Source organism: Callorhinchus milii, unplaced genomic scaffold, assembly GCF_018977255.1.
Source record: "Callorhinchus milii isolate IMCB2004 unplaced genomic scaffold, IMCB_Cmil_1.0 Scaffold16, whole genome shotgun sequence".
Taxonomy (NCBI): domain Eukaryota; kingdom Metazoa; phylum Chordata; class Chondrichthyes; order Chimaeriformes; family Callorhinchidae; genus Callorhinchus; species Callorhinchus milii.
This window is the reverse complement of record NW_024704757.1, coordinates 4,794,347-4,814,373: the sequence shown is the minus strand read 5'-3', so window position 1 is coordinate 4,814,373 and position 20,027 is coordinate 4,794,347. Positions and strand designations below refer to the sequence as shown.

The window sequence follows — 20,027 nt, the reverse complement described above, 5'->3', positions numbered from 1 at the left end:
AAAGTATCCTCTGACCTGGTCGGCTGAGATGGTGTCCTTTGAAAGGCGACGGAGTTTGGATTCTAAAGCCACGATCTTCCCCTCCTTCCTGACGATCTGGATCTGCAGCTCGTCGTTCTTCTCCTCCAGTTCCCGGATCTGTTTGCGGTACTTGTCTTTGTCAATCAGGCACTGGGAATACTGCGTCTGGGCTTCATCACGAGACCGGAACGCCTGGAAGTGCAAGAGAAGGCAGGGGATGTGCCAACTGAGCCGGGGACGTGCCAAGGTGCCACGTTCAGCGGGCATTGACTGTATATTTTGTGGGCAAAACGCAGCAGCCAATTATGCAAAGCAGCGTCCCCACAAACAGTCGTGGATTGAGTGACCAAATTATTTTTTTTTTAAATTTATTTTGAAGCAATTATTACCCACGGAAAAGCGATCCGCCAATCGACTAACAACCGGGTTCCTATTTACTGCTACGTAAACAGAGGCGTGCGGATTAAGCAAACTTACCCAACGTTTCGCCCTGCCTGGGAATCGAACCCAGGTTCTCTCGCTTGCGAGGCGAGTGCTTTAACCACTGAGCTACAGGACTCCTAAACCACTCTCAGATACAGTGATAATGAGAAATGCTGTGATCCTCCAACAGTAAATCTGATCCATCAGTAATCAGACATCAGCTACGGGAGGCCTGGATGGATGGATGGATGGATGGATGGATGGATGGATGGATGGATGGATGGATGGATGGATGGATGGATGGATGGATGGATGGATGGATGGATGGATGGATGGATAGATGGATAGATGGATAGATGGATAGATGGATAGATGGATAGATAGATAGATGGATAGATAGATAGATAGATAGATAGATAGATAGATAGATAGATAGATAGATAGATAGATAGATAGATAGATAGATAGATAGATAGATAGATAGATAGATAGATAGATAGATAGATAGATAGATACCCCTCTCCCTTTCTATGGAACTGTTTAAACCTACAACACAGAAGGAGGCCATTCGGCCCATCGTTACTGAGCCAACTCTTTGAAAGTGCGATCCTACAAACCACACAGTCACTACACTTTAGCAGTAAAATCTTCTGAAGCGCTTTGGGACGTCAAAGGCATTTTATCAAATGCAAATGCTCCCCATGTGGATCAAATTCAAGATCCTCGTTCTTACAATCAAATCCCTCCAAAACCTGGCTCCCAGCCTGTAGCCCTATTGACAGGCCCTCTCCCTCCGCTCTCCAGCAACATAGAAAACGCTGGACGAAAAAAGACCAAATTCCATCCAGTTCGCCTTCTACCTCCTGACGTGAAAGCCGCTATACAAATGTAATTTTGTATTGTATTGTACCATCCTGGTAGTTGAATGCTACACTAATGGAGATGTTGATAGGAATTAGTTCTGTATGGATTAGTCTACAACAGAGGTGGAAAGCTTTGGGAACCTTAGATCCACAGTTAATTGCCTGGTTCTTCCGAGCCATACTATCCTTACTCTGTTTCATGCCTCAACTCTACAGCTTAATTTTCCCGGCTTGATCTGCCCCACCATTAGCGGGCGGGCGAGCTTTCAGGCTTTCTGCTCCCCTTTCTGGACCTCCATCCCAGAGTCCCTCTGGCTTTCCCCGTCCCTCCTCTATTTTAAAGTCCACCTGAAGACCTGTCTCCTTGATCTCGTTTTTGGTCAACTCTCCCCCTTGCCCTCACACCCCCACCCTCGACTCAAATGCCCAGCCAGCTGTGCAAAACGTTTTTGAGAAGTCCTCTTGAGGCGAAAGCCACTGTATAAAAATGTACAAAACAATATACATTTGCGTATATTTTAGCCGCTGAATTTAGCGTAAACCCCGAAACTCTGGAACTCTCTCCCTTAATCCCTCCGCCTTGCCCCCTCACATCCCACTTTCAAACACCGCCTGAAGATCGCGCTTAAGGTCACCTCCCCCCTTCCCTCTCCCCCCGGCTCGTTGTCAGACTCTGCCACCATGAAGCTCTCCGGGACGCTACCCCACCTGAAGGGCACTATATAAGTGCAAGTTGTCGTAGGTTGTGAATAGTATTGATACTATACTATTGTATTCACATGGGGAGCTACCAGGGCTCACTCCATAAACTTTTTGACAGAGGAGAGGATCGAGCAGCATCGGTTAATGAGGAACGTTTCATCGCACGTCGTTTTAACGCTACAAACAGTGGCATTGACTCTGACCTGATCACGTTCTTTCTCCACTTCTTCCAGCTGAAACATGATGGTGCTCATCCGGTGCTTGTACATTTCGCAGTCTTTCACCAGCGTCGAGTATTTCAGCTCCAGATCTTCCTTCTCCTCCAGGTACTGCAACAACAGTCCACACACATCACAGCCCGGCTCCCACCGCACCAATGGCCATTCAACATTAATCCTTCACTCTCCCCCCACCTCCCCCTCACCCCGTCCTCTCCCGTCCTCCGGCACATATAAATATAGCGTTCATCGCTGCAGAAACAATGAATACATCGCTTTTATTCAATGACCCTCCTCTTCGACCACACCTTCAAGGCCCGTCTCAAGACCCTCCTCTTCGACCGCATCTTCGATCAACCTTCTACCCCTACCCTCCCTCCACCCTCCTGGATCCACTCCCCTGCTCCCACTCGGGTCAAAACCCCTGACTGTCCAGCGCCTTGGGACGTCCTTCTGACATGAAAGGAACTGTGTAAATGTAATCTGTTGTTGTTGTTGTTCTTGTTCTTGTTGTTATCGTTGTTGAGTCAACCCACGAAAGCGCGGCCCATTATATCAATTTAGCGTAAACGACTCGCAAACCGTGTGGAAGCCAAACTCAGATTCACGTGCCGACCTTGTGCGAATCAAACTCGGTCCAGGTGAACAAAAAAACCCGGGTAAATCAAAGGCAGACCAAGAGCAGACTGCGGGTAAATGAAACGCAGACCCCCTTGTTGGACCCTCTCACCTTATCTCGAAGCTCCTCTGCCTGACGGTTCTCCTCCTGCAGGTTGAAGATCTTGCTGACGAGCTCTTGCCTGTCTTCCAGGGCTTCTTGACGGTCGTGCTCCAGGATGTCCAGGATGGCCTTCTCCGAGTCGGGCAGACTGCGCTTCCCGGCCTGCGTGGAAGAGGAGACGGAGTTTTTAAAAGCAGTTCTCGTTCCAAATTCGGAGCGGGGACGACCAAATGGGGAACGAGTCTAACTCGCGAGCAGAAAAGTTCTGCAGCGTAGTGGTCAGAGCACTCGCCTCGCAAGCGAGAGAACCCAGTTTGATTGTTTGTGGGACGCTGCTGTGCGCAATTGACTCTCGTCGTTCGCCCACAAAATATAATCAATCCACTTTAAAATATATTCTGTGAAAGGTTTTTAGACGTCTCAACAACGTGATCAGGCACTATATCAAATGCAAGGATTAATATATATTATATGTATATTATATAAAATATATATTATATTAATATATGTATAAATATATATCACATATATGGTATATATTATATAATAATATTATATTATATGATTAATATATAATACATTTAAAATATAATATATAATAATATAATATAATGATATATATTAATATTACTATATATTAATATGCATATTAATATGCGCTCTATCAAATGCAAGGATTATTATTAGTAGTAGTATTACTACACAATACATGATTGCCAGAGAACAAACACAGAAATCCACCGTGCGCCCGAGATGATCCAAACCAGAGAGTTCCACGTGTGTACACCACTAAAACGTGACGATTTCCCCCGTGTCCGAAAATTGGATGACACAAAGCAAAGCCCATAACACCATTCCGCCTGTGAGAACATTCGCACGCTCACACCCAAAGAGATAATATCTCTGCCGCTCTCAGCTGACACATTAATAACAAATCGTTCCGAGTCCATTTTATAAAGAGAAAATCTTTTGCCCGCTTTGATTTCGCTTTGACCTTTCCCCGTAATAGAACCGTAAATATACCGAGCAATCCCATTAATAACAACTCCTCTCCATCACCGCGATGTTGCCATTGTCTGGCTGATGGCAGATAGTTGGCAGCAGCTGTGATGACACGACACGGGTGAAATTAATAATTGTTGCACAAAGGCAATAATGTGTATTAATGGCCCTTTGCTCAGTTACTGTGCTCATTACTGTCTGTGAGGTGATCATAATTGGCCAAGCATAACATGACACGTTAATGGGGCCTTCAGGAACAATCTAGCGCAATAGCTTGAAATAACCGCTGTTTTCTTTCTATTTGCTTTTCTACGCTGGGCTTCGCTCAGTGCGTAAGGCAAAAAGCCATCCTCTGGAGATGATTTCAAGGTTGTAACCTCGTGTCAGTAACATTTGCAAATTTCTCAAGCTTTGCTCTTGTGATTTATGATTTAATTCTGTTTATAATAACTCTCTGTAACTCACTCCCAGGTCTCTCTTAATAACAATAATAATAATAATCTTCAAGACGTCTCAATGCGCTTCACAGAACATACTGTAATTGCGCACAGCGGCGTCCCACACAGCAGAGTCGTGGGTTGACCTCTTACTCCCAGTTTTGAAGCGCTCCAAGATCACTGCCACCGTGAAAAGCACTATATAAATACAATTTGTTGTTGTTTTTGCTACTCTATAACTAAACTCCTGGGTAAACATTATTCCTTGAGTAACTCACTCCCAGAACATCCATTGTTATGTTGGGGATCATTCCCAGTTACCTCATAACTAATGTGCATCAGCAGTAACACAACAGGCATTTTAAGACCAAATAGTGAATTTGCTGCACTGACTTTAATGAAAAAATCAATCGTTTTCCCCCAACTGTTCTCTGATTCCTGCCTCGACGTGCAATTAAAGCATCGTCGCCTCTGAACATGATCAGACACGGGCTGAGAATCTGACATGAATTAATTTCAATCTATGGTGAGCAGTTAAATACCCATAAAACATCCTGTTAGAGATTGCCGTTTCAGATTTCCTGGCAGGACTTCAGGTTTTTCTGCAGCATTCGGTAACAGGCGTTTAATGCAGTAATAATCTGCATCTGCCTCTGCACGCCGCTCCAGCCAAGCAGTCACACAGCTGATTAAAGGGAGGATAACTATGCCCAGGCTGACTCAGCGTGATTGTACCAGGCCGGCTCGGTTGGCTGACCGACACTCTCACTTTAGTCAGAAGGTTGCGGGTTGAAGCTCCACGACGGAGATTCTGAACTCACAGTCTGGGCTGACGTGCCAAAACAATGCTGGGGGGAGTGGGGGAGTGTGGGGAGGTGCCGTGCTCCATCTCTGCTCGGACTTTAAGGACCTGTGGCACTACTCGGAAAGAGAAGGGAGTTTCTCCCGGTGTCCTGTCCCGGCCAACAATTCCCTCTGATAAAATCGGTTATCTCACTTCCTGGCTGTTTGTGGGACATTGCCACGTGCAAATTGGATGCCAATAAAATTCACCCTCCACTTGGTTTTTTTCGTTCTTCTTTAAAATCTTCCCGAAAACATACCCCTTTGACCGAGCCTGTTATTGCCTCTGCCCTGCCCTACCTCAGCGACCGGCGCTGTCTCTGTCCAGTTTGCCGAGATGTCACGTTCAAGCAGATGACGCTGTATAAAATGCAACTTGTTGTGTTTGACAGTGCTGTGCTGGATGTGCTGTGATTACCTGAATAACTGACTGGAGCTCTTGGACCTTGGTCTTCAGCGTCTCGTTCTCTCGCTCTAACTCCAGCACCTGCTCCTTCCTCGGCCTCTGCTCCATGTCATTCTTCAGCTTGAGCGACTGGTTTCGCTCCAGTTTGCACTCCTCCTCTACCTTGTTCAGTTTGTGCCTCAGCTGGTCAACCTACAGAGAGCAAAGGTGAATCATTAGCAAATCACTGCACTATGCTCACTTCTGGTCACGCCGGGCAGGGGAGTGGGCAAACTCATAGTGATAATGAATATCAAACATTCCATTAAACATCTATAGCTAAGGAATCTCTGTATAGAGAGAGAGAGACAATAATAATAATAATAATCCTTGCATTTGATATAGCGCTTTTCACGTCGGGAGGATGTCCCAAAGCGCTTCACAGAACACACTGTAAAGTGAATTGACTGTATATTTGTGGGCGAACGCGGCAGCCAATTGCGCACAGCACACACCACCACCAACAACAAGATTACATTTGTACAACGTCTTTCACCTCGGGAGGATGTCCCAAGGCGCTGGACAGTGTACAGCATTTCAGACCTGAGCTGGGGTTGGGGGGTTAAGGGAGGGGAGGGGAAGGAGGGTGACCGATGGCATGATCGAAGAGGTGGGACTTGAAAGAGGTTAAGGAGGGGCCGAGGCGGAGTGACTGGGGGATGGAGTTCCAGAGGTTGGGGGCAGAGTGGCTGAAGGCTCTCCTGCCAATGGTGGGGCGGGTGGGTCGAGGGGCGTGGAGCAGGCCAGAGCCTGCTGAGCGGAGGGAGCGGGCGGGTTGGTAGGAGGTTAAGAGGTTGCAGAGGGAGGGTAGGGCGAGGCCATGGAGGGCTTTGTATGTGAGGACCAGGATCTTGAACTGGATCCTCTGAAGGATAGGAAGCCAATGGAGTCGGGCGAGAGTGGGGTAGATGGGGTCATGGAGTTTGGTGCGGGAGAGGACATGGGCTGCAGAGTTCTGGATTATCTGTAGCCTGTGGTGGGAGGAGTTGGGAAGGCCGACAAGAGGGGCGTTTGCATAGTCGAGCCTGGAGGTGATGAAGGCATGAACAAGAGCCTGAGGGGTGAGGTAGTGGCAGAGTCGGGCGATGTTACGGAGGTTAGGGAAGGCAGAGCGGGTCATGGCTTGGATGTGGGGAAGAAAAGACAGTTGAGGGTCGAACAAGACACCGAGGTTCCTGACTGGCTGGTGAGTTGTAGCGTGCGACCATGGAGGTTGATGTTGCCAGAACCTGAGGCGCTGTCGTGAGCCAATCAGAGGGCCTTAGTCTTGTTCACATTCACACACACACACACACACACACAGCACCTTTCAACTCGGGAGGCCATCTCAAAGCGCTTAACTGTGAAGGGTAGCAATGGTGTAATTTGATTGTGTTAAAACGGACGTGATGAACATCCAACTACTGAAAGGAACTTCCCCATTTGCACGTATCTCGGTTATTTCTTATTGAGGAATACCGCAAATTAGCCACCAATCTGCCTTTCGAAAGCTACAAATTTGGAATGTCTTTTCGCAAAGCTCTGGGTAATCAGCTAAAGCAAAATTGCCTAAAAGGTAAGGCTATCAAGGATATGGGGCTAAGATGGGGAAATGGAATTGAAGTACAGATCAGTCATGATCTAATAGAATGGTGGAACCGGCTCGAGGGGCTGAATGGCCTCCTCCTGTTCCTATGTTTCTATGTTCCTATTATAATGATTCTTAATTCTTTTATAATAATTCTTACACTAGGCGCATGAAAACATAAGTCGTAGTAATGTGTTTTGCCCACAAAATACATACTTTACAGTATACTCAGTGATAATCTCTTCAAAAAATAATAATAATAACTTGGTCACTCAATTGGCTGCCGTGCTTCGCCCACAAAATACACAGCCAGCTCACGTTACGGTATATCCCGCGAAGCGCTTTGAGATGTTTCGAAGACGTGATAAGGAGCTGTATCAAATGCAAGAATTATTATAATTATTACTATCAATTTCTTCGCAATCCCCCCCAAAGTCGGGCGCTTTCTCACCTGAAGCTGTAGGTCGCGGCTCCTCATGACGGCCATGTTCTTCTCCTCGCTCAACTGGGCGTACCTCATGGCCAAGTTATAGTTCTCGTCCTTGACCTTCATGAGCTCGTCGTTGTAGTTGTTCCTCTCCTCCTTCATCTTGTTGTAGCGCTCCTGGAAGGTGTGCATCTCCATGTTCTTCAGCTTCAGCTGCTTCTTCTCATCCTCCAGCTGCTTGTTGCGGATGTGCATGTCGCAGCGCTGGGCTTCCTTGGCCTTGGCTTGCTGCTGCAGCTTGATCACCTCGTTCATCAGGAACTGCGTCAGCCCCTCGTGCCCTTCCTCCACTGCAACGCAGGAGAGGCCGGTCGTGTTCAGGGCAGGCATGGGCAGGAGACGGATCATCCAGCCCATCTAGCCTGCTCCTACACACTCACATATACACACAGGGCAGTCCAAACCACCCCACACACAACTCAACCAGCTTCCCACAGGAATACCAGAGAGGGGGGAGGATGGGGAGGGAAGAAGGGAGGGACGGACGGATGGACAACAGGAAGCAAGGAAGGGAGGAGGGAGCAAGGAAAGGAGGTAGGGAGTGCATGGAGGGCAGGGAGATTAGGGAGGGCAGGGGTAGGCAGGTGACCGAAGGCATGCTCGAACACTTTTGGTATAAATGCTTGCCATGCTTGCCCACTTGTTACCAAACCTGACAGTGAATTACTCATGAAGCTCTTTGAAATGTGCTCAGGTCGACTAAAATCCTTCCCTGTCTGATTGTGAGCTGAACTTCCGACTGCTTCGAATTAGTCAATAATTCCTTACAATCTCGGTCTCTCTTTTTTTTGCATTAATCCCTCCAAAAAGAAGAAAAAATGTGTGGTCACTCGATCCACGACTGCCTATGGGACACTGCCGTGCGCAATTGGCTGCCGCATTTCGCCTAGAAAATACACGGTCAATTCACTTTACGGTAGATTCTGTGAATCGTTTCGAGACGTCTCAAAGAATTCTCGAAGACTTGTTGAGGCATTATATCAAATGCGAGGATTATTATTATATTATTAATGAAAAAAAATGTAGTTAAAAAATGAGACAGTTCCATTAGGCCCCTGACTGACTTGGCTACATCTGGAGCAAACCTGGATTAATCACTCCTTCCGAGACTCACTTACTGCCGCTCAGAGTCTCATGGAGAGCTCCTGTGTCTGTGTTGCTGACATAAGCGGAACAACGCAGGGATAAGCAGGAGCATAGCTGCTGAACTCAGCACTTTCCCCCATCGTCGAGTCCCATCAAATGGCTATGAGAGAGGGACGTTTTGGAATCAAACAGCGGAAATTAATGATCATCATTTGTCTCTTCTGTTTCCATCGATCTGGTGTCTCAGCTTTTTTTTGTTTGTTGCTTGGAGCTGTGGTCGAGGCTGACGGTGCGATGTGGCTCCAGTGAGTGGTTCAGTGTGTGAACAAAACCAAAGCCAGGGCTTCTCACCAGCACTGTCCAGCTCAGCAACTTAGTGTCGCCAACACAATTCATCAGAAAAAGGATGATTTTATATATACAGAGACAGTAAAACTCTCACAAGCCTCAGCTTTATAAATCGTACAACCACCTAAGTCGTCCCTGCACCCGAGTCTCATTTGGGTTCCTATCAAAACCACTTAGATTTTCTTTGGGCTGGTCATATTTTATAAGCCAAGTGTCTCCTAACTCGGAACACCGCTCCCTTCTCCTCCAGTATTCCCGCGCTTACTGGGCGTAGTGAATCACACTTATATAACACCCTTCACGTTGGAAAGAACCTCGATTATCAGGGTTTTTTGGATCCGAGCTGGGAGTTGGGATCAGGAGAGGTGGAGGGCAGGTGGAGTTGGTGGTAGGAGGGTACGGAAGGCACGGTCGAAGAAGAAAGCCTTTAGATGGGACTTGAAGGAGGCAAAAGAGGGGCTGAGGCAGAGGGATTGAGGGATAGAGTTCCATGGTGTGGGGAGCAGAGATGCCGAACGTCCGAAGGGGTAAAACGAATGTCGGTTCCTTTACCTACGATGGTGGAGAACCTCCTGGTGGGTTCCTTGCCCGTGATCAGCTTGTACAGTTGCGGATAGTAGAACTCCAGGCTTTCCAGAAACACCACATAGCCTCTCTGGCCCTTAGTGTGCAGAATGTCCAGCAACCGACCTGCCGAAAGGGGAAAGAAAACCCTTTATATAACATTTTACAAAAGAAAAGGAAAAAAAGTACTCCTTTTTCAAAGCGCTTCACAGGATTTACAGCGAGAGCAAGGGAGAGATGGTGCCTTGGGTGATGGTGCCCACTTACTTGCTCGGTTGATTTTGGACAGCAGCATGTGGGAATTGAGTACTTCATCCTCATCCTGCTCATCGATGACTTTGCACTGCCGGAGGTATGGAGTCAGCTTGGCGGGGTTGATGTATCTGCTCAGCACATGACGGTTGCACTCCACGTTCTCCCACACCACCTCCTCCTCGTCCTTCACCACCGACAGATTGTCGGACTCCAAATGGCCATTGTCCATCTCGTGACCTGGAAACCAAAGCAGGAGGCCGGGTGTTCAAAGCTCTGTATCCCCTCTTTGGTTGGCCAACAAAACAAATGCATCTTGATTGAATGTTTCTTGGTTGATGGCATACATCTATGCTATTTTGCTAATGCTATGATTATTTTGTTGGCAAACTAAAAAAGGTAGGTCAGGAGCCTGAAGATCACTAGAATTGGTTCAATAACAACACCACCACCTTGCATTTATACAGCGCCCTTCACATAGGGAGTCTTGGAGCGCCTCAATGGGATTGGGTTGGACACCGAGCAAGTTAGAGGGGTGAAGAAGCAGGAGGGAGGGAGAGGAGGGAGGGGAGATGTCCGTAGTTTCCTAGTCCCTCACAATGAGACGCCGCCTCAACATTTTAGAGCAAATTAAAGAATTTTCCCAAAGGCTACACGATTTTTCGTTTCGTCAGCCGAGTGTCTGGTACATACATCACCGTGATTCGGAGTACCCAAACTGAGCTACTGAGAGTCCCACATGCTAATGGAAATTTCACTTTCTCTGGAGTCCTTTTCTCTACCAATACCATCTTAACTGCAGGTTTTCAGGCTAAGACTGAGATTGGAAATTGAATTACACCTCGCACTAACTCAAGATAAAACAGTCTCTGTAATTGTGTATTGAATCGCCAGTGCTACAATACAGAGCACACAGCAGAAATTTACATAGTCAAAGCGAGAGATAAATCTCAGTGTTCTCATTCTGCCCCCATAGTTGCTGACGTTTGCAGATTTTATTGCATAATGAGTTGTGGGCTTTAACAAACGACCCAATCTTGCTACAGGAAAAACAGGCAAAGTGTTGCAGGTGCAGTGTCTCCTCACCAGGTACAGGACACAGGGAAAGGCGGAGAGAGCCACTAACCAGCAAAGCTGCTGCTCAACGATAACGTGGCTTCCTTCATCTGAAGGAAGCCTGTTCAGGTGGATGTTGAAGATCCCATGGCGCTATTTGAAAATAGAAGGGAATTTCTCACTCCCAGCGTCCTGGCCCCCAACTAAAAAATAATTGGGCGTTCACTCCATGGCTATTTGCGGGACACTGCTTCGTGCAACTGGCTGCCTTGTTTTGCCAATTGGGTAGGGGTGGGAAGGTCCGGTCGAAGAGGGTGGGGGAGGGGGGGGTGGGGGTGCGAGGCGAAGTGATTGTGGAATGGAGTTCCAAAGGGTGGGGGCAGAGAAGCTGAAGGCCCGACCACCGATGGTGGGGATAAAAATAAAATTAAGAAATCTGTTCAGAAATCTCGCAGATAGGGCCATGGCTGCTCCAACGAGTCGGGACCCCTTTTAGTGCAGCATTAACAGTGTGCATGCACGTGTCAGTGTGCATGTATGTTACGGGAAGGCCATTCATTCAGTCAGCGCCAGACACTCACCATAGACAGAAGCCAGAGGAGAAGAGAGACGCTGGGAGCAATCAAGCCATACATCAGCAGGCGTACACGTTAAGTTCCAAACCTCTACCTGATTCACACAGACAGCAGGAAAAGCATGTCAGTGCTCGGGGTGTATTGTACTAACAATTCTACTCGCAGAAACACTGAAAGCAAACAGCCTTTCCATCTAAATAACGGCAACACACACAAACATGGGTCTGAATGGTCTGTTTCTGTGCTGCACAATTCTATGTAACTGAAGCATTGCTCGGCTAGGAGAGAGATCATTTTGCCACAGTGAGTCACTAATTGCCATTATGAATGATTAGAATAATAATAATCCTTGCATTTGATACAGTTGGGAGGAAACCTCAATGCGCTTCACAAAGTTTACTGTAAAGTGTAGTGACTGTGTATTTTGTGGCTGAACGTGGCAGCCAGTTGTGCAAAGCAACATCCCAGCCATGAAGTGAGTGACCAATTTTATTTGGGAGATTGTTGGCCAGGACACGGGGAGAGAGAAACTCGCTTCTCTTTTTAAGTACTGCCATGGGATCCACCCGATCAAGCAGGCAGAACGTGGGTCCTCTCGCTTGCGAGGCAAGCGCTCTAACCAATACTCTACGGGTTGTAACATCCCAGAAAATCAGGTTAGGAAATCCCAGCCCTGTGAACCCTTCGGGTGTCAGGCAGTCAGACTCAACAGAGTTCGATGCTGATGCCCTGAATCGGATTAGACGCTAGACTGGCTCGATGTCAGGGAGAGCCAGACCAGTTGGAACATAAACAATGACTCACAATAAAATAAAAAAATGATTACTGGAACTGCAAATACCAAAGAAATCATTTCCATAGAAATGTCTTTTTACAGACACATGTCACCCACACCCACCTGGCCAGCCCAAACACTCAGGCAGACAGAACCTCTCTCATCCCAAATTATGCTTCATACACATTTCCCCCTGCGTGCATTACAAGCACCACCATCTCATACTCCAACTCAGTCTTTCCCAGGACCGCAGGCTCACGAGAGAGGCTTGATCGAAGGAAACACTTCCAGCCCTCAATCCATCCAGAAGACTTTGTGGAATGCTGTCGTATAGTGTTAGCACGCTGCCTCACAAGCGAGAGGACCCGGGTTCGATTCCCAGGCAGGGCAAAACCATAGGCAAGTTTCCTTACTCCAACACCTCTGTTTAACTAGCAGTAAGTAGGAACCTGGCTCTGGAACTCTATCCCCCAGTGCCTTCACCTTGCCTCCTCCCTTTCCTCCTTCAAGGCCGGTCTCAAGACCTTTCTCTTTGACCGTGCCTTCAGCTCCCCTCTCGACTCTCTACCCCCTCCTCGCTCCCTCCCTTCCCTCCCCTCACCCTGACCATTTCCCCCCTGCTCGGGTCCTGACCCAACTGTACAGCGCCTTGTGACGTCCTACCGACGTGAAAGGCACTCAATAAATGGAATCTTGTTGTTGTTGTTGTTAGTCGATTGGCAGATTGCTTTCCGGCGGTAATAATCCCTTAAAAAATATATAACGATTTGGTTATTTAATCCATGACTGTTTTTGATACTGCCGTGCGCAATTGGCTGCCGCATTTCTGTGAAACACTTTGAGAAGTCTCAACGACGTGGAAAGGCACTATATCGAGTGCAAGGATTATTATTATTAAGAGCATCCAGACTTCCCATTACACTTTTGGTTTGGTCAGCCGGGTGTCTGACAAATGTGAAACTCCATCACCCCGCAAAACCAGACAGTGAGTTTCACATGTGGATTCAACCTAACAGAAGGAAATCTCCCACTGTCTGGAGTTCTGCATATGTATGCCGTCTCCCATCAACATTTCCATAAACAAAAGGCAAAATACTGCAGACGCTGGAAATCGGAAATAAAAACCGAAGTGACTGGGAACACTCAGCAGGTCAGGCAGCATCTATGGAGAGAGGAAAGTGAGTTCACGTTTCAGGTCGATGACCTTTCGTCAGAACTCAAGAGTTCTTTCGTGAGATCTGACGAAAGGTCATTGACCTGAAACGTTGACTCACTTTCCTCTCTCCATAGATGCTGCCTGACCTGCTGAGTGTTCCCAGCCACTTCTGTTTTTATTTCAACATTTCCATGTCTGGATTGGAATGGCCTCTCTCTCCTCCCTGGAGAGATGCACCCTGGTTAACTATATCCGAAGAGTATTTGGCCAGGTTGGTGAGAGCCACGGCTTGGGGAATTACATTTGGCGCTATACAAATGTAATCTGTTGTTGTTGTTGTTTCCCTGCATCAGTGACGGTCTTTTGCCTTCGTCTCCAACACCCACTGTCAGTGTTGAGGACCTCCCAGCTCAAGGATTCCATGATGATACTGGGCTTCACTGAGCTCAAGCAATGTTCTCGATGTGCTTGTAGCAACTGGGTCAAGACTATTGGAGTTTATAACACACTGAGCCCCTTATACTATAGTCAGAGGCAGAGAGAGCGAGACGGCATTCATCCCATCAGTCTGTGCCAGACATGAAGTCATTTCCTAATGGTGAAAGGTCACTGAGCTAATCTGCTGAACAAGCCAACATCTCTGCACTCGGCCTTTGCTCACGTGATTTATTAAAACGTTGTTGTTTGGAAAATCATTAAATCTGGTGTCTTGCTCTTCAATCCTCTTTCTCTCCATCCCTTCCTCCTGCCCCAAAGTCACAGCGCTACCTCATCTCACATCACTGAGACACTCACTCTCCACCCAGAGGGATAACCGAGGACCCAGCGATGGAGGAGGCTTTTGCCCCTGGTCACGGACTTCCATGTTATAAAATTATAACAGGGTCCATTACAACAGAGTCGCCCTGCACATTGTCTCAGTGAATGTGTCCCCTGCATTCACTCCAGCTCCAACCCATACTTTCGTATCAACGCTTCGAGACCCTATCCTGCCAGAAAGCCATTCTATAACAGCAACAACAAAATGACACTTGTATAGCGCCTTTCACATTGTGAGGACGTCCCAAGGCGCTGGACAGACATAGTTATGGACCTGAGCTGGAGGTCGGGGTGGGGGAGGGTGGAGGGCAGGGGGGGAAGCAGGGAGATAGAAAGCACAGTTGAAGAAGAGGATCTTGAGATGGGTCTTGAAGGTGGTGAGGGAGGGGGCAAGATGGAGGGATTGTGGGATGGAGTCCCAGAGGGTGGGTGCAGAGTGGCGGAAGGCCTGCCTGCCAATAGTGGGGCGAGCAAGGCAGGGGATATGAAGCAGGCCGGAGCCCGCTGAGTGGAGGAAGCGAATTGGATGGTAGGGGTTTAGGAGGTAGCAGAGGTAGGTGTGGGAGCAAGACTGTGGATGGCTTTGAATGTGAGGACCAGGATCTTGAACTGTATCCTCTGTGTGATGGAAAGGCAGTGGAGTTGGACAAGGATGGAGGTGTCACAGAGCCTAGCGCGGGAGAGGACACGGGCTGCCGAGCTCTGAATGATCTGTAGCCTATGGCTGGAGGAGTTGGGGAAGCCAACAAGCAGTGAGTTTGAGTAGTTGAGCCTTCATGTAATGAAAGCGTGTATGAGGGTTTCGGTGGCCTGCAGTGAGAGACAGTGTCAGAGTCGGGAGACATTGCAGAGGTGGGGGAAGGCAGAGTGGGTCATGGCGCAGATGTGGGGTAGAAAGGATAGTTGAGGGTCAAACAAGACCCCAGGTTCTGGACTGGCTTAGCAAGGTGGAGTGTGCAACCATGGATGGTGATGCTGTCAGCACCTGAGGTGAGGAGGCACTGACAGAAGCCAATCAGGAGAGCCTCGGTCTTGTTGACGTTCAACTGTGGAAAGTTGGCTCTCACCCAGGACTTGATGTCTGACAGACATTCTGTCAGGACAACAGTGGTTCTGGAGTCAAGGGTGGAGGCAGAGAGATAGAGTTGGTGTCATCCACATACATATGGAAGTTGACCCCATATCTGCGGATGATGTCACCAAGAGGGAGCATGTAGATATTGAAGAGGAGGGCACCAAGGACAGAGCCCTGAGGAAGTTATATAAATGCAAGTTGTTGTTGTGGTGCTGAGCCCAAAACAAAACCCAATATACCAATTGCAGCCTCACAACAACAACAACTTTCACTCCCTCCACACAGGCTGGTGTCCCGGAGCGCTTCACAGTGGCGGAGTTTGATAACGAACCAGGGCGAGAGGGAGGGGGGAGGTGATGTTAAGCCTAATCAATGTCCAGTACTATTCCTATATAACAAACAGTAATAATAATAATAATAATAATAATGATCCTTATATTCAATGTATCACGTTGGGAGGAGTCTCAAGGCTTCACTGTAAAGTACAGCGATGGTCTATTTTGCAGGCAGGAAGGTTTCGACTTGCAGTTTACGAGCTGCCGATAACTTGCTTTGTAGCCGCTGCAGATCTTTCCTACGACAAGATCGCAAGGTCGATTCGGATGAAGAAGGCCCTTTGGCCCATTTGATCTCATCCTTCCACAACACTCACCTTGCAATCCCTCCCATCAATACAGCGCCTTACCACATAGTTGAGACGTTTCAAAGCGATTCACAGGCTATATTGTAAAATGAATTTTAAATCCAAAACACGGCAGCCAATTACACACAGCAGTGTCCCACAAACAGTCATGGATTGAATGTCCAAACTTTTTTTTGAGGGATTATTACTCCCGCAAAGCTATCCGCCAATCGACTAACGACTGGGTTCCTACTTACTGCTAGGTAAACCGAGGAGTGTGGAGTAAGGAAAGTTGCCTAAGGTTTTGCCCTGCTGGGAATCACACCCAGGTCCTCTCACTTGCGAGGCAAGTGATCTAACCACGGGACTCTACAATGAGCCCCAGCACTGTGGCCTCATCCACCCTTTCTGCTCAACTCTGCTCCCGTCGTTAATTGCCATCTGGGTAAAGAAATGATTCCTGATGTCTGCCCTGAAATTGTCCCTTTGCAGCAGTGAACCTGTGTTGGTGACTCCGAGAGAATGGTTCTGGAGTTTACCTTCTTCAACCCCATTTAAAACCTTTCAATTAATCCCATCTGGAACTCCATCCCACAGTCCCTTTGCCTCGCTTGCTTCCTTGTCTCCTTCAAAGTCCCTCTCTTCAACCACGCCTTCGTTCACCTTCCTGCTCCCCACCCCACCTGATCCCAACCCCACTTCCGGTCCAAACCCCTTTTGTGCTCCCGATGTGAAAGGCGCTGTACAAATGTAATTTGTTGCTGTTGTTTAAATCACCTCTGTAAGGTCCCCTCTAAAATGTCTCCTTGCAAGACTGTGGAGCTCTATGATGATCTGGAGGAAGAGTTAAGAGTTAACAACATGGTGCAAGCCTTGAGTTGTGTTTGGGGTCAGTTGACAGGAAAAAGAGGTTTTACTAGGAAACAGTGCATTTTTTTTTGCAGAGCACCTAGGGCTCAAACACAGGATGCTTAACTGTCAAACACTGTACTGCACTGTACCAACTGAGGTCCTCTTAGCTGTGCGTGCGACCATTTAGCCTTAAAATTTAACTGAGGAAAGTTAACTGAGGGGCGGTGTGTTTGAGGACTGTGGAAAAGAATAATTTGAATTGTCGCATTTTCCACATTTCTGCAGATGGGCCTCGCAAGCTAAGGCTAGATGGAATTTCGGGGCCTCTGAATCCAAACCCATTGCACCACCGTCGCAAACTCCTTCAACAACTTGCATTTATATAGTGCACCTCACACAGGAGAGTGTCCCAGAGCGCTTGATAGTGGCGTCGCCAAGCCAGGAGGTGGCACCTTCTCACGGTCAAAGAGGTCTTCAGGTGCGACCTGAAGGCGGGGAAGGATGGGGGCAAGGCTGAAGGATTGGGGGGGAGACCGTTCGAGAGTTTTGGGACGTAGTGGCTGAAAGCACGGCCGCCGATGGTGGAACGGAGGCTGAGTTGTCAAGCAGGGCACCTACACAGTATCAAAGGCACAAGGAAAAACCTTAAAGGATATCATTTGAAGGAGAGGATGTCACATTGTCGTCTTCCACACACACACACACACACACACACAGCTGCTTCCCGATCACCACACCCCACACACCTGCTCCTTGTCAAACGTACACCTAAAAGTGGCTCCCGCAAATCCAGCTGATCGCTTCATTCACACTCTGATAATCCACAAGAGAGCGAGAGCTGTGACGACTTCTGTCAGAAACGCTGATGGGAAGTGCTAACTGATCTTTAACGTGGAATAAATTAGACACGAGCAAAACACTTTGCATTTCTGACAAGCATGAAGGAGGCAGGAACAGTGACTCAACAGGAAATTAAACATCGACTTCACAGCTGGATTCTTTGAACTCATGAAACAATACCGAGACCGCAGATCTGCTGGCAGTGAGGACACAAAGGCAGCGCAGTCCATCCTCACCGTCAGAGAGAGAGAGAGAGAGAGAGAAAAATACTACAAGGTGAAAAGTGAAAAGATATATGTCAGTTCAGCTCAGCCGGCCTCACTTCCGGGTCACAAGGCTGTGGGTTCATACCCTGTATTGGGACTTTGAACGCACAGCTGGTCTAGGCTGACATTTCAGTGTCGTACTGGGGAGGTGAATGGGGGTGGGGGGTGGGAGCCGCTCAAGAGCTCAGAGGAAGACCGTGTTATAGTAACTGTGTTCTCAGACCTGCTCAGCTCTTGCTCTGTGGGGCAGACAATTGTCTCAAGCCTGAGAATAGGAAGAAATTGAGGGCTCTCTTCACACGTCGGGACTTGGAATCACACAGTCTAAGCTGACCCTGGGGGCGGGGAGGGGTGGGGGGGTGTCTTGCGTTGTCGGAGTTGCCGCCCTTCAGATGAGACGAGGTCTCGTCTGCCTGTTCAGGTGGATGTAAATCCCATGGCGCTATTTGAAAAGAAAAGGCAGTTTCTCTCTCCCTGTGCCCTGGCCAACAATCGCCCCCCCAAATAAAAAAAATTGGCCATTTATCCCATGGCTGTTTGTGGGACATTATTGTGCACAAACTGGCTGGCATGTTTCGCCCACAAAATACACAGTCACTACACTTTACAGATTATCCTGCGAAGCGCTTTGAGATGTCTGAACGACATGATAATAATAATAATAATCCTTGCATTTGATATAGCGCTTTCCACGTCTTCTAGACGTCTCAAACCACTTCACAGAATAGACTGTAAAGTGAATTGACTGTATATTTGTGGGCGAACGCGGCAGCCAATTGCGCACAGCAATGTCCCACAAACAGTCGAAGATTGAAAATGACCAATTTATTATTGTTTTGTTTTGAAGAGATTATTATTAGGCGTGTGGAGTAAGGAAACTTGCCCAAGGTTTCGCCCTACCGGGAATTGAACCCGGGTGTCTCGCTTGCAAGGCGAGTGAGTGCTCTCACCACTGAGCTACAGGACTCTGATGAGATGGGAGGAGAGAGATGCAGTCAGAGACAGGAACTTTGGAAATGTTGAGTCTGGAGGTGGCAGAGGCAGTGGTGAAGGTTTGGGATTTATCGAGGGTGAGATAATGGCGGAGTCAGACAATATTGCAGAGTATGAGAAAAGCAGACTGTGATAAGTCTGATAAAAACAGATAAGGCACTATATCAAATGCAAGGATTATCATTATTATTATTGTTTAAGTGCGCAAAGGCGTCTTATCAGGGCATTTGTACCATAGCAACAGCAGCACTTTAAGTTACCAGAACCTTCGGGGAAGTTTGCTACGAGTCCGGATGACAACTCAGACCAGCCAACACCCTCGGGAACCAATTCTTTAGCTTCCAAATGATAAGGACTCCTTCTGACAGCAAATGAGGCTTAATAAACGCCCAGCGCTCCAGCACCACACATCAAGGCCCATCACTATTTCACCCGCCCGACCTCCTGAGCTTTTTAAATCCGCTTGTGAAGCTTGGGAGGGATCTCTTCCCGAAAAATCAATACCAGCACAATCGCACAGGAGCAACACGGACAGGGGCGATTCCCGGCAGCAAATCCTGTCACCGTGATGGCAAAGAATCAGCTCCACTCAGTGAGCTATCTGGCATAAATCACTACTCCTGTCAAACACCCTGCAATATGGCATCTACTAGGCAGATGCAGGGGAGTCATTTACTGAGGACGTGTTCTGCATGATATTGTTCTGCATCTTTCAGACAAACAGACTCTTTGACAACCACACCAGGGCACGATCCAAGTTTTATACATACGCATATATATATATATATATATTAATGCTAAGAGGCATATGTGATGTAGATGTGAACTGGCTGCTTAGCTTCAGAGACTGCGAGCTTGGGAATGAGAGCACACAGATTTCAAATGAACGAGCCCCGAGAGAGAGAGGGGGAGATAGAGACAGAGAGAGAGAGAGAGAGAGAGAGCGAGAGAGCGAGGATATAAGAATGGAAATGTGGAATGTGTTCCCAGTTTTAAAAAAAGGCTATTGTTGTCTTAAA

The 20,027-nt window shown here is 47.8% G+C and overlaps 1 protein-coding gene across 1 annotated transcript in view; it reads right to left on the bottom strand.

Moving 5' to 3' along the window:
* Positions 1-20,027, bottom strand: part of card11 (caspase recruitment domain family, member 11) — a 66,820-nt gene that overhangs the window by 31,379 nt on the left and 15,414 nt on the right. The window contains exons 2-8 of the mRNA XM_042341117.1: positions 9,995-10,219; positions 9,716-9,853; positions 7,694-8,019; positions 5,649-5,828; positions 2,958-3,110; positions 2,213-2,338; positions 16-213 (exon numbers count right to left, since the gene is read on the bottom strand). Of these exons, the coding sequence (XP_042197051.1) occupies positions 16-213; positions 2,213-2,338; positions 2,958-3,110; positions 5,649-5,828; positions 7,694-8,019; positions 9,716-9,853; positions 9,995-10,219 (1,346 nt within the window). The remainder of the gene's footprint in view (positions 1-15; positions 214-2,212; positions 2,339-2,957; positions 3,111-5,648; positions 5,829-7,693; positions 8,020-9,715; positions 9,854-9,994; positions 10,220-20,027) is intronic.